General features: G+C 37.6%; 1 protein-coding gene across 1 annotated transcript in view; it reads left to right on the plus strand.

The window, feature by feature from the left end:
- Window positions 1-14,165, plus strand: part of ADCY2 (adenylate cyclase 2) — a 206,976-nt gene that overhangs the window by 162,394 nt on the left and 30,417 nt on the right. Inside the window, exons 16-17 of the mRNA XM_038175758.2 lie at window positions 4,576-4,713; window positions 13,394-13,513. Coding sequence (XP_038031686.1) covers window positions 4,576-4,713; window positions 13,394-13,513 — 258 coding nt within the window. The remainder of the gene's footprint in view (window positions 1-4,575; window positions 4,714-13,393; window positions 13,514-14,165) is intronic.

The raw sequence follows: 14,165 nt of genomic DNA on the forward strand, positions 1-14,165 counted from the left end.
TTTTTGAATGTTTGCTTTCCATTTTTCTTGAGACGTTGCCTTTCCAAATTCTATAAATAGAGGACAGTGACTTTAGCTCATAAGTATACTGTGTCTCTTCTTGAAGTATAGAAAAGTTGAGTTCATAGAGTGAGTGCAAAATGCATGAGACCTAGTAACTGTTTAATGTGTTTTACCTCCTGATGTGAATGCAGGGAAGCAGAGACCTCATTACCTAAATGATGTATTGGAAAATATAATTCAATCCATTGGAGAAATGCAGTAAGCTAGTAAGGCAAAGATCTCTGTGGTAGCTGATATAGCCCTGCCAAATAGCTAGTTAGTTTCAGGCAGATGCTCTTTGTGTAGTGGTTCAAGTACTTTCTCAAAAAATTGTTTGTATTACTTGCATGCACTTAATTGGTACCACATAATCTTTCTGTTAGTTATTTTCTGTTATTGTGGAATGGCTTTTTGTTATATTTATATCCTGCAAAACTACCTACTTCAGCTGACAAGGGAGAACATCTGAACATGTTTATAGTCTCTTAAATATGCCATTGGACCATAGAATTAGCATAACACAATGCCAATAAAACACCAGAAAATAATTGGCTTCACAATTAAGAAAAATGATCTGATTTGAGGTCACAAGAGCATTTAATAAAGTGCAACCAGTATGTGAGCAGCACTGTCCCTGCTAGAAGAGAGCACGTAGTTTATTAGCTGCATTACACCACATCCCTGTATAAAGACTGATACACAAGCTTCAGCTTCTGCATTTTACTCTAAAGCAGTTGGCCCTGGTACTTAACAGTCAGAGAGACTGTGTACACTCAAGATATTTAGAAGATTATTTATTCCTGTCTGCAAGGACAGGAATATCAGCACAAGCACTACTTGGAAATTATTTTCTCAACCTGGAACCTTAACCTCTGAAGTGAATGTTTCTCTTACGCAGATAGAAATGAAAGATCAAGGCCCTTCAGTTCCACTATTCGATAGTTAAGTCTTAGCTTGTAAATTAAGATTAAACACTATGATGAAGGAAGGCAGGGAAAACCCAGAAAGGCACTTTGGCAGCTACAGCAGAATCCATGAAAGAAAGTCACCAAACCTAGAAGTCATTTTGATGAATCTCTAGCACAGGCACTGCAATGGCAAATCCATCATCATTAAGTAAGGTACTGTGTTCAGACTTCTCAGGGAAATATCCTAGCCAGCAAACTGGAGAGATTGAACTGAGTTACATCCCATCCTTTTGATGATAAATGGGCCCCTGGTGTGATGCTAAGAGGGAAGGATGGGACTTGATTTGCTACAATCCTTCATGGTTCCAGGATTATGTGATTCAAGGACCATACATTCCCACTGCCTCTTTATTAGCATTGAAGTTTGTACCAGTTACCTGCACTTGGTATGAGCAGCACCTGCACAGAGAGCTAATTGCTGGAGTGCCTGGTTCCACACGGAAAGTGGGATGCTGTCACTGACAGCCTGGTGCTTGCCTCCAGTGCTCCATGACCCCAAAGCTCCACAAGGAGGGAACCTGCTTTGGGCATACCCATGGTGTCCATCAGTGGTCACTGGAAGACTCCCACGTGTGGGTGGAAGATACCACACCAAAGAAGAACCAGTTCTGCACCCTAAATCGCTAATGTAGATGTACCCTGTATCTCCAGGAATCCAAGTGTTGTGGAGCTGTGGAGAGCATTTCTGAGCCTTGTTGTAAGAGCTTCAGGGTTCCCAGTCACTGTCCTAAAGGATATTTCTACTTTTCAACTGTGTAGGGATAGGTTAATAAGCAAATACTCCAGGTAGTAGGATGTACCATTCAGAACTTCTTCCTCTACCTCAGCGTCCTGGGCACTGTATTTAAAAAGTTGTTCAGGCTTGTTCTTTCTCCAAAGCCAGTGGCTCTTTAAATTTTTCATATGAAGTAGAAAAGCTTTGACAGGAGAGATTGAAAATGTCTTACCTTGAAATAGCATATAGTACAGTGACGCTATACATTTCTGAATGAGAAAAATATCACAGGAGGTACCAGCACTGAGTGCCTAAAGGCATATTTATATGGCTCAATGCAGTGCTCTTTCCTTTGAATGTGATAGTTGAATTGAAGCTCACAGCCATTTTCATGTGACCCTTTGTGAAGGATAATAAACACTCCAAAGTATGGTGAAATTAAAAATACAAAACTGACTTTATTGTTTGCTGTTAGCTCTTTGTGCAGGATTCTAGCTTTAGTTAAACCAGTTGTATATAATATTTTGTAGGATTCTAAATGCCTGGCTTATATGTAAAGGTTCCACCACAGAGTTCAAAAGTTTGGTGTTACAACACTTATTTTAAACGTCTTTTAGTTCTTTTAATTAGCAGTAGGACCATTAAAAAGTACGTAAAGTATAAGCTTGTGTCTCTGTCAAAAATCACCCCTCTCCACTGTTAGATTAGTGTATTCACTCTCAACCAGTCAGTCAGTTCCTTGGATTTGAACTTCAGTCTCTTCTTCCAAGCCTGAGTGAAAACAAAACAATTCTGTGAAAAAAAATAAATAATCTGAATTCTGAGGCTTTTTGTTTCTCTTGATTTCATTCTTTGCAACATCAGTGTTAGTAAAATAATAAGGTGTATTTGAATGCAAAATGAAAAGAACAATAATAGAACTACAGAAAATCTGATTCACTGGCTTTCTGTAAACGAAGGTGTTCAGTCAAATGTTCTAACCTCTGCTAGCATGCGAAGGAGAAGTGTGACAGCTCTTGTGACACTGTCTTTCATCTACGACACAGCTGTCACAATTAATTCTCGCACCAATTCCTTGCTCTCACTCAGAAAGATGGCATTCATTTTATTAAATGCTGAAGTAGGTTTTTGTATGTGGAAAGACAACACAGGATACATTTTAATTAGTTGAATATTCAAAATAAGTTATTAGTCACTATCATGCTGAGCTGTCATATCAGATTTAACATGTTCAGATGAAAAGGTAATACATTAGTCACCTTTAATACTACAAATACCTATTATTTCTAGTTCATAAATGATAAACACTGAACCATATTCTGCCAGCTCCACTTAGAATAAACAGAGCAGATAATGCTACTGGGATATGATGTTTTACCCTTCTCGCATGCTTTCTAGAAATAATTACTTTCTTCCTTTCATGTTATTCTCCATTTTCTTATGAAATATGAAAATGAGACATAACATTTACAAAAAGTGTTTTGATGTGAGGTCAGAATCAGTAAAACAAACCTGCATAGATCTGACAGTGCTATTAGGAACCTAAATTTAATGATCACCCCCCCCATTCCAGTTCTGCTGCCAGAAGTTGTTCCCTAAATTTTCTGCAGTACTGAATTTTAGCAGTTGTTTGCTGTATAGGCTGGATTTAGATGGCTCAAATTACAGGTGAAATAAAGTTCAGCAAATCTGTTAGTTCATACACAAAATCAATAGTATTGTCTTTCTTTTTTTCCAAGAAATTTCTTCTCAAAATTTTAAAATTGTCATTGTGAACCATGTTTTTGTCATAGATTTTCCTTTCACTAGCTTCATTGGTTTAAACTATGTAGGCTGCTCTCTCTGCTGTGCCAGAGACCTGTCACCTGTGTAACAAACCAGGTGGGCGCACAGATGTACTAAACACACAGTGGTCCTTCCCCTGCAGAACTCAGGGCTCTGCATTGAACAGCCTGTCAGGAAATGCTTCACCGAGTTCTGTTGGTGTGTTTCTGTTTTACAGGTGGAAGTAACAATCTACAACTTCATTTTTGAGTTGCAGTCTAACAGTTTTTCTTCAGGTCAGATGCAGCAATATCTGTAATTTTAGCAATAGCAGCTAGAAGAATGGAATCTCTTGATTGACTAATCATACTGGCTGAATGATACATTGTTACCTGAAATATTTTATTTTTCTCCGGAATTTTTCTTAGTAATAAACTTGCCCAGTTAACATAAAAACTTTTTTTTTTTTTTTAATAGAAGCAGAAAAATAGCTTTTTAAAGAAATGTAACAAAATCAGTCCAATTCATTCCTCATTGCTTAAAATACATCAGTAAATTTGAGCAATATTGATCAAAAGTCTTGTAAACCAAAGAAATTTAGAATTATTACATGAAATTTTGGTACAGAAGTTACAGAAGTCTGTTCAAAACTGTACAGGTGTATGGCAAGCAGTTAAGCAGTTCTTGGCAATTCTCAGCATAGCTAAGTAATCTCTATAATTCAATGCTGTAAATTTTTCAAAGATTACTTTTAGCAATTAGAAGCATTGATGTTAAAGTAGGAAAGGATGAGAAGACTCCATCATTTGACAACTGCCTGGGGAGTGCAAGGGAGTTCTTTTGAAAATACTGTCTGTTTACAGCACAAACTTTTGTATTCAGTGAAAGAATTACTGGGTGAAGTCTGTACTATGTGACCTATGAACATGAGTGTGTGCTTGTGGGTGATAGTCAGGGTTTGCTGTCTTCCACTACAAAGATTAATGCTGCCTACATTCTTGAACCTTTGTGATTCTGCCCTTGTTTATAGTAATTAAATATACTAAAGCTATATTTGTTTTCTCTTTTTAAACCTGTTGCACTTAGCAATGTAGCAAGAAAGCATCAGCTTCACTGTTGTGGATCCTGAAATCATCTGGAATAATTGCAAACCGTCCTTGGCCGCGGATCACTCTTACATTGACAACCACTGCAATAATATTAACTATGGCCGTGTTCAACATGGTAAGCGAAAAAAGAGATTTTTTTAAGATCTTTTAAGATCTTTTTAAGATCTTTTTTGTTGGTTTAGATAATATTTCGGATTTATGTCCCATATTATGGGTGATAATATTACCAGAGACAGAAATGTAAAACAGAGCAACAGAAAACATGCTATATGAGGACCTCTTTCTGCGTAAGAGCTAAGCTTATTAAAGAAAAATGTAATTTAGAAGGAATAAAAGGTAGTTAAGTCCTAGGTTTGAATTGTTTCAATTCCCTTGCTCATCTGTCCATTGCTTAGAAAAACAGAGTAATGCTCAAAGGGTGTAGTATGTCCTCACAGGATACATGGAAGATTTTGTGCAAAAGAAAGCAAGTTTTATTCTGGTTTGTGATGCTCCTCATGCTGTTCACAAAATCATCATAATGTGTACATTATTGAATTTCATGTGTTTGTCTTTTATTTGAAAAAGGAAAAAAATCAAAGCTACGTCAAAGCTTCAAAAGTACTGGACTGGAATTTTGTTAGAAATTACCTCTACTGTAGTTTTTTCTACTTGTGCTTTACTTTTCTCTCATAATAGGGAAAATCCATGTAATTCTATTATCCTTTTGTAACTATAACAAATCTGAAGTAAATCTGCCATTAGTCTGCATAGAGCTAGAATCTTAATGAACTTGTTTGTTCTGGAGTATGTGTTGTTAAATGGCATGAGCAGTATATGGGATCAAAAAACCTTGTTTGTTTTGCCCTGCAGGCTGAACCTAATGCTATTCATACAGAATGAGGAAATTGTTCCAGCTTAGTTTTACATCTGCAAAATGGGAACTGTAATATTTAGTTTGGTAATGTTTTCAAACATTACAAACATCAGTGCGTAGGTATTAGCCACATTTCAAGTCTATGAGATTTGCACTTGGGTGCTTTTGAAATTACAACTCTAGCACTTCCTTGAGTTCCCGATACTTTTTGTTACTTGAAGTTCATAAAGAACATGAAGATTGGTAATACGTACAGTTTCATTATTTTTTTTCCTGTAATATTTCACGGGACCCTTTGTCAATCATTTGTTACAGTAAGTACTAAACCTGTCAGAATGATGTAATGATGTAATGTGGGCTTTTAAATGTGGACACTTGACATTTGTGGTAGAGCCTTATCTCAGTTCTTTTCTATTAAGTGATCCTAATCTTGGTTTTGTTGGTTTTCTTTTCAGAAGATATTTTTCTTTCTCCTCCATTTCTAAGGAGAGGAGATAGGGTCAAAAACAATTCTGTGTTTAGGAATTTAAAATTCAGCTAATTTAATTTGATACATAAGGTTTGTAGAGAAAGACACGAAGTGGTGATTGGAAAATGAGAAATTAGGTTCACTTTCAGCAGTGAAGACAGTTAGCAATGGGAGAAAATTGTTCTGAAAAATTATTGATTCTCCATCACTTCTTGTCCTCAATTCAAGACTATATGCCTTTATGAAAGATAACGTATAAACAAGGAAATGTTAACTGGGAATACTACAGGACGAACCAGAGAGATGGAGTGGCTTATAAAATAGAGATCAGATTAGACGGTTTCTCCTATTTTGAACTAAATTAAATAAACGGATACAAAGAAATTAACGTACTTGGTGGTAAACTATACTTTGAATTAGAGGTCATGCAAGCATATGGTATTTTAAAATTTAAACAGTTCAAAAGTGTAAAAGAAGATATAGTCAGCACCTGTCTTTTCTTAGACTAAAGTTCTACCATTGTGTACAGTTCACAGAAAATTTGGCCTTCAACTAGTAAAAGATATGTTAGCAAAAAAGCAGTTGTTCACTACATCATTTTTAGGAAAACGTTTTTAATTTTATTGGTTCAAGTCCATTTTTATGTGGACTGAATGTTACAGTGAAACTTAATATGCTGTATTTTAAAGTCTTTGTGCCTTATCAGTAATGACTGCACTATTACAAATAATCATGTTCCATGATATTCATGAGATGATAATTTTAAGTACAATTCCCACCTTGAAACTAAACCTTAATAGTTTGACTAGCAAAAATGACTTTAAATGTGATTGTGAAATTTGCATTTCCTTAATATTAATAGCAAATTGTGGGAGAGACTCTGAAGTATCATTATTATATCTCCAAGCAACATGTACTTAATAGCAGAGTCCATTAACTGCATTTATTTCCATGAACTCTTTCAGTAGGAAAAGGCAAAATGTAGCCATTAAGATTTAATGGAGATAAAAAGTGTCTAACCATCCCACACCTAATAAATCATAATTAAGACCAAAATGTCAAATAAAACTCAATCTTTATGGTCAAGGGACATTAGAATAGAGTGGGGGTGCAATTTGATTTCAAATGAGCTGTTTTAGCAGACATCTGAATGTAGTCTTAAGGGGGTATATAGTCATGATCAGTGGAGTGAAGTTAAAAAACAGCTAATGTGACACGAAGTACCGAGTACCTCTTAGCTACAGGCAGAGGATGACTAATGCCGCTTCCATTGAGCATTAGATTTGGTGCCATATATAAAATAGAGCAGTAATCAATGGCTGAGGAAGACTCTTTTTGCAATGTTGACCTGCATTACAGAGAACATGAGGAAATATATTGCAGGGAACAATCCAGACATTGCAGAGCAACAACAGGAATGTGCGACTGCAGTGGAAGCCGAATGCATGGCTGTAGATGATACATCAAATGATTGTGCCTCATCACACCCTGGCGTTTGTGTGATCTGGGGGAACATGGCTTGCTGAAAGAGCCATGGAAGAGTACGTTGTTTCAGTGACTTCTGTATCAAATGCATGAATGATTCATAGTACAGCAACAGGATCTCAGAGCTGTAGTGTCCCAGGACAGTGCCCTAACTATCAGCATGCAGAGTCAGGATGTTACTTGCTTTTCTGTCTTTCATCCAGTGAATTTTGAACTACTGGAGTATTTTCTCTTAAAAATAAACATGTCTTTTGAAACATGAAGATTGACAAGTTTGAGTATTTGCTCCATTGTTTAATGCATATCTGTAAGCACAGGAGCAACCATTGGCCCAATATTGTTTTCCCTTTACTCATGGCCGTGTTTTAACAATGACAAATAATTGAGCAAACTTGCTTCTATTCTCATAGTAGAAAATAGGTTTCTTTAATACACCTTTTAGTGTAGCTAACTCTGTTAATACAGTAGCTGACCTTGCTCAGTGCTATATTTTAAGTAAACAAGGTCTTCTGGCAGATGCATTCTGATTATATGTCCCTCCAGTGCCTAACACATTGGAGACCTTGCTTTGGAGGGTGCCTAATGTATTTCTTTAAAGAAGCATAAATGGACACAGCCTAGAGCTTGGCCTGGCCTAAGAGCTGTGGGGAGAAAAGGTAATGCCTAGCTGGAGTTATGGCATTTAAGTGGTATGTGCAGGGCTCCACTACAAATCCATTCCACCTTATAGGCAGAATTTAAGAAATGATAAAAAAATCAGTATCGGTCTAGTGAAGTGTACTAGTGATGCTAGACAGTGGACTAGCAGAGATACAGCAGTTCTGGTGTCTTGCAACTGTGCAGGGAGAGACAGAGGCATGCTGTTACACAATCATTTGCTCCACAGTCCGGCAAAGATGAACTGACATAAAGTGAACACACCACACCTGATTGTGTCTGAGCCTGTAAAGGCCCAGCAGGCTCCTTGCCTCTCTTATGGAATGCTCCTGGGACCTCTGAAGAAGACAGTTGCTTGCCAGTGCCTCTACAGGGGGGCTGGGGCCTGAATACACAGAGATACTTAAATAGGTATGCTTTTTTTTTTCTTGACACACGAGCTTCTGTGAGAAATTAAATGAAATTATGGAACAACCTCAGTAAGTATTTAGCATTCCAGGCTCTCCTGAAGCTTCTGCTTGTAAGTTCATTAAGATGAGGACTGCTACCGGAATTTGGGATTCTCCACATTATTCTTTTGCCATTCCTGTGGGGACCTGAGGACTTAGCTGTCGGACCAACTGGCATTTTCAAATGAAGTGGTGATACGTGTTTTGAGCAGAAATTTCTCTCAAGCCACATGGGTATTTGTAGAGTTGGCAGAAAAAGAAGAAATGAACTAGAAAAGTCCTGCAGGTTTGTCTCAGAGCTTAAAACAAAAGAGTGATGTCGTGTCATTACTTCTTTTTGTTTGTTTTAAGGCAAACACAAATCCTCTAGTTCAACCAGTAATCCCAGGCATGCATGCTTCTGCCATACTTTAAAAGTATGCTCTTCTCACTCTATCTTTTGCTGAACAAGAGAATAGACATGGACTTTGTTTACAACAGTATTATAAAATCTGTAGACCATGTCTTGAGAAAATTGCATAGCTTTTCTGCAATAGCAGAAAATTAATTTTAAATAGAGCTGCATATTCATATGAGGCAAGGACATAGTGGGGAGAGACAGGGGGAATGACAAAGATCTGTTTATACTTATAGTTCTCACATGTTCATTTCCAGTGTAATTTTGTTTAATAAAGAAGAGAAAATAATGACGGGGTCAAATTAAACTTAAGCTAAATTTAGATGTGCTGTCAAACCTTTGTTTTTGCTGCTTAAGTATTTCAATTGATTAAGCATATCTTTGCCCCAGAACTGCTGGTCCTGGAGCAGCTCCTTCATGCACAGCTTACCTTTGTTCTGTGTGGTTTCTTGCTGGTGTGCAAAACCACATTTCTTAGAAAACAGAAACTGATTGTAGCATTTGTCCTTACAGATGGATGTTGCATGACATCCTGCGACTGCAGGTTTTTGACCACAGTTGGACTAACTGTGGTAGATGCTCAGATCAATTAATTAATTCAGTAGGTCAATGGAGGACTATTTCCCACCTCTCCCCCTCCTGCCTACCTGTCTCAGGGCCAACCCATTCACATAGTAACTCTTAAAAGTTTGCAGATCTTACTTTTTATTCCGTAATTGTTTAATTCAGAGTGCATTTTGATTAGTGCACTCTAATACTAAATTCTGCCACCTTTCCTTCTTCTTAATAGGATGTTATTTTATGTGCATTAACCTGGGAATCAGCAAGCCTACTTGCTTAGAAAGGTGAGATACAAACCATTCAACTTGGTGGCTGTGTTTAGAGGCCATCAGACCATATTCATTGTGAAGTTCTGGTGCCTTGTGGATTATGCAGAAGTGTTTAAAGTACCTTTTGTGAAAAAGTTGACTTTGTTTTTAGTAAGAAAATGAATGTGTTAGACTTGTGCAGATTCCTGGTCAGATAACAAGAGAGATGCACTAACATGCTTACCCTGTGATCAGGGGAGGATCTTTTACCACATGGTTCCTATTGAAAGACATAGCAGTACAGCAGGTATTTTCATCATGTGAGACAAAAAATTCACAACTGATGATTGAAGATTATACAAACACAAGAGAAGAACAAGCTGCTAGAATATATGAAGTTAAAATGAGAATTTAATGGTAGTGTGCTCAGATGTTCCCTGGCAAACATTGGTATTCATAAAAAATATTGCTTTCATTTGAGTCATTTGAGTAGGTGTGACTGCTTAGTAGGACTGAGCTGTCTCTTACAAAAAATACTATGTTGAAGAACAATATATATCTCCAAAGCGTGATAGCAGATGTAGATAACTGATGAGAGACGAGAAAGACAAGTACAAACACATCATTCAGAAATAAGTGTTGTTTGGCTCATGGGAGAAGACAATGCTTTCATATCCTTTTTATTCCTCTCTATGCTTATTTATGTATTCATATATACACCACCTTTCATATCGCATTCTGTGTATACATTTATAGGTCAGAAATGCCCTGTACCAAAGCTCAAAACAAGATTAAAATGCCTTAATATAAATTAATATATATATATGCACACACATTTATGTATATATAATATGATTATGTTGCAGATCCTCATGACATGTAATCTTTTGCTCAGTGGGCATGCCTGGGACAGGATTCTGAAACTAAATGCGATTATTTCATGTTTGCAAAAAAAGTTAAATGCATTATTAGCAGGATTCATTGTCCATCCTTCGCAAATTACCTGGGTAAGGCACCTATTAAGATGAGGATGTCTACGTAAATAGTAGGAGGTGAGGAAATGGATTAAATACTTAGAGCAGTCTGTAGGACCTTTGCCCAAAAGGTCTGTTCATGTTAAAGAGGATGACCAGCATCAGCTGGGTTAAACATTAACCATGGGGCTTCAGAAGGAATTTTGAACTAGAGAAGGAATTAGGCTGAAACTAAGTAGAGAATTGCGAGAATTCATGGAGTGGAAACAGCAGCAATCAAAACCTGGTTTGACACTGCTAGAAGTCACCCCTCTTACCCACACCTTGGGTATGTCTGTATGCATGAACTTGTGGGGTGACTTTCTCACCCTCATGTGCATCAGCAGATTGTGGAGAGCAGCTACACGTAAAGCTGTAGCACCCACATCTCCGTACCTGAGGGGTTTGCATGTAGAGTGCCCTATGCAACTCTAAGAGCAAGTGTGCATTTAACCCACTCGTCTTGTGAGAAGCGGTAGATGTGCATACAACTCCATGTGTTAGAGCTCCTTGGGATTACTTAGAGAAGAACATTTCACAATTTGTAGGTGTTTATTAACATTTTTTTGTGTTTTATCTGCTATATTACTGATACAGCACCTGAATGAATAGTTCTCTACTGGTTAATTATGTGTAGCTATACATAAACAGACAGAGAAGCATGCTAGTGCAGGAAGATGACCTGAAAGTGTGACTGTACAGATGAAGGTGAGCCCCTTCTGCAAGGTACTCCGGAGGGAGTGCCAGTTTCTTGTAAAGCAGACTACATAACAGCTGACATATCAATTACCTCCTCTGGTGCACAGTTGGTCCTGCATCTGTGGAAGGGGTGTTTCAGAGATAAAGGTTTCCAACTCTTCTCGATAAGCACCACAAAACATATCAAGGAGTGGTGACTGCAGGTGGTTTGGGAGGTTGGATGCTCTTTGAAAACAAAAAAAAAGTCACTGCATGTAGTACAGGGCTGGCATGTTGCCAAGGGAGATTGTGGAGTCTGTATCCTTGAAGTTTTCAAGACTTGGCTATACAGAGCTGTGGCTGACTCAATGTGGTGTTAGTTAGTAAATCAATAACCATTTTGATGCAGAATGGATTAATCTGAGTGAATTGAGCAGTTTTTCTCTGGTACAGCAGATAAACTGCAGAAGATGGGGATGGGGAAAGAATTCAGAGGTAGATTACAAAACGGCTATATGCAGAGAATAACAAGTGAGGGGGAGGCAACCCGTGAAGCTCTGCAATGGTCACCGGGTGTGGATTTTCATATAGTGTATGAGAGTCACAGTGACATTTGCTGATAGGATTAAGGTGGCAGGCAATGTCTGTGAAGGAAGGTCTGAGATTTTAGAAAGGAAGAAGTCGGCTGAAGAGTTGAGATAGAAGAACTAGGATGAAATTCAGTAGTACAGAGTGCAAGATTATGGTTGGTCCAACAAACTAGGAACATGAAATTCTGATGTAAGTTGGAGGCTCATCAAATGGAGGTGCATTGAGTATTTTGATTAGTTATGTGAATTTAATGACAACTCGACTGAATCACAGTAACCATCCATTGACTGCTCTTAAGTCATGGCAAGTATAAATGAAATTTGCCAAGTGAGCCTCAGTGGAGGAATACTACCTCGTGTTTGCTGACCATAATGTTAGTACCTGTGAGTATGTCAGTGTAGATGTTTTTATCTACAGTGTTTTGTAATGGTAGGCAAGGGAATTGTTTCTCTAGGGTGTATGAAAACATGTTTTCTGCAGAATTAGTATTAATGTTATTGCGATACTCAAAATCTAGGAAGTGTGTTTGCAGTTTTGGTCACCCAGAAGGTTAAATTGAAAGAGGTGTGTACAGATGGAGACTACTAGATTGATCAGGGGAGTGAAGAACGTGTTTTCTTGGAAAAAAAATATTGGAAAAGCATAGATTACTGAGCATAATGAAGGCTGAAATAAAGGAGCTATTTGGAAGCTAAAGGGTGAGATTAGTACAAGAACAGGGATGTAGGAACTGGTCATAAATAAAACGAAGATGTTGAACTTTGAAATGGTTTATGTGTTGAGGTTCAAAGCAGTGGAATTAGTGTTGTCAGAGAAATATAACTCATTGAGAGCTCACTTCAAGAGTACATCAAGGGGTACTGCATAATGGTGGTTATTTGTGAGATCAGCTGGCAGAATCTGATGCTCTAGGAGATACTGGTTCAGTTTGTCTGTTTCAGTAAGACTTGTACCAATTTTGCTGTCATAATTATTAGGTGGACTACACCTGTGTAAATCAACTGTAGTAAAGACTTCTTATTCTTTCTTTATTTCTTCCTATATTTAAATAGGAGGTTCAGCTGAGGTGAAACCAAAGTTTATTCATATTGAATTTATGTTATCATTGTCTCTCTCATGTGTGAGCTTCTGATATATGAAGATAACGTAACAAAGAGCTTTTCATCTTTTATTCAAATGTGTCTTGTGGAGGTTTACAAAGTTGTTTTTGTCTGAAGCATGCAGGAATATGTAATCAAAGTGATGTCATTTTCCCTTTACTATTTCAATTTGCAGCAAAATACCAAAGTTAAATAATTACTGGCAAGGCTTTTTCCACTTCTCCATTCCTCTTCTCTATTTTGACCTTAACCAGCTGACAAGCTAATGGATTATATGTTGTTTTTCTCTAGTTTTTCCTGGATAATGCTGTGAAAGCTTTTCCCCCAGTTCTTAATTCATCAAATACAAGTTTTCCTAATTTGGGTAATCAGACACGGTGGTGTATACAAAACAACTGTTTTTTCCTACCGGTAAGTTCATTTTACATTTCTTTGTTTGTTTACAACCATTATTCTAAATTGAATGACACTTGATCTGTTGGAAGTTAAACACCAACCACTTCTAAAGACTGCTTCAAAAGCTTGTTTTATATTCAGTCACCCACAACTGCCTTGAAAGGAAGTGGGAATGGAAAGGCGGTTAGTACTTCTGAAAATAGGTGTTTCAGTGAATGTCAGGTTAAAATTCAGGAAACAGCCTGATAAGAACCATAGCTCACTTATCCTAACCAAAAGGTGTTGTGAGGTGTCAGGAGGACACGGAGTGACTGTAAAGCAGACTGCACTGAGCAAGATCCAAATGCCTGTCAGTGAGAGAACAAGGTTGGCCCGGAGACAAGTTTCACAAGCAATAGTGGTAGGCCTGAAAATATTCACCATTTTCATTGTTCACCTGATGGTAAAATGGAGATCTCTGATCAGCAGACTTCTGTCATTATTGCGTATTTGGTTAAGAGGCAAGGTGGGAGGGAGGAAATACAGCACTCGTATACCACCAGGTAAACTGTCTAAAAAAGATCCGAATTGACTTGAATAAGATGTTTTATTGTAATCAAAAGCACACTGGCACATGCAAGAGGAGGGAGGACATTCCTACAAAAACGGGATCTGTATCCTACAAAGC

Source organism: Anas platyrhynchos, chromosome 2, assembly GCF_047663525.1.
Source record: "Anas platyrhynchos isolate ZD024472 breed Pekin duck chromosome 2, IASCAAS_PekinDuck_T2T, whole genome shotgun sequence".
Classification (NCBI taxonomy): Eukaryota; Metazoa; Chordata; class Aves; order Anseriformes; family Anatidae; genus Anas; species Anas platyrhynchos.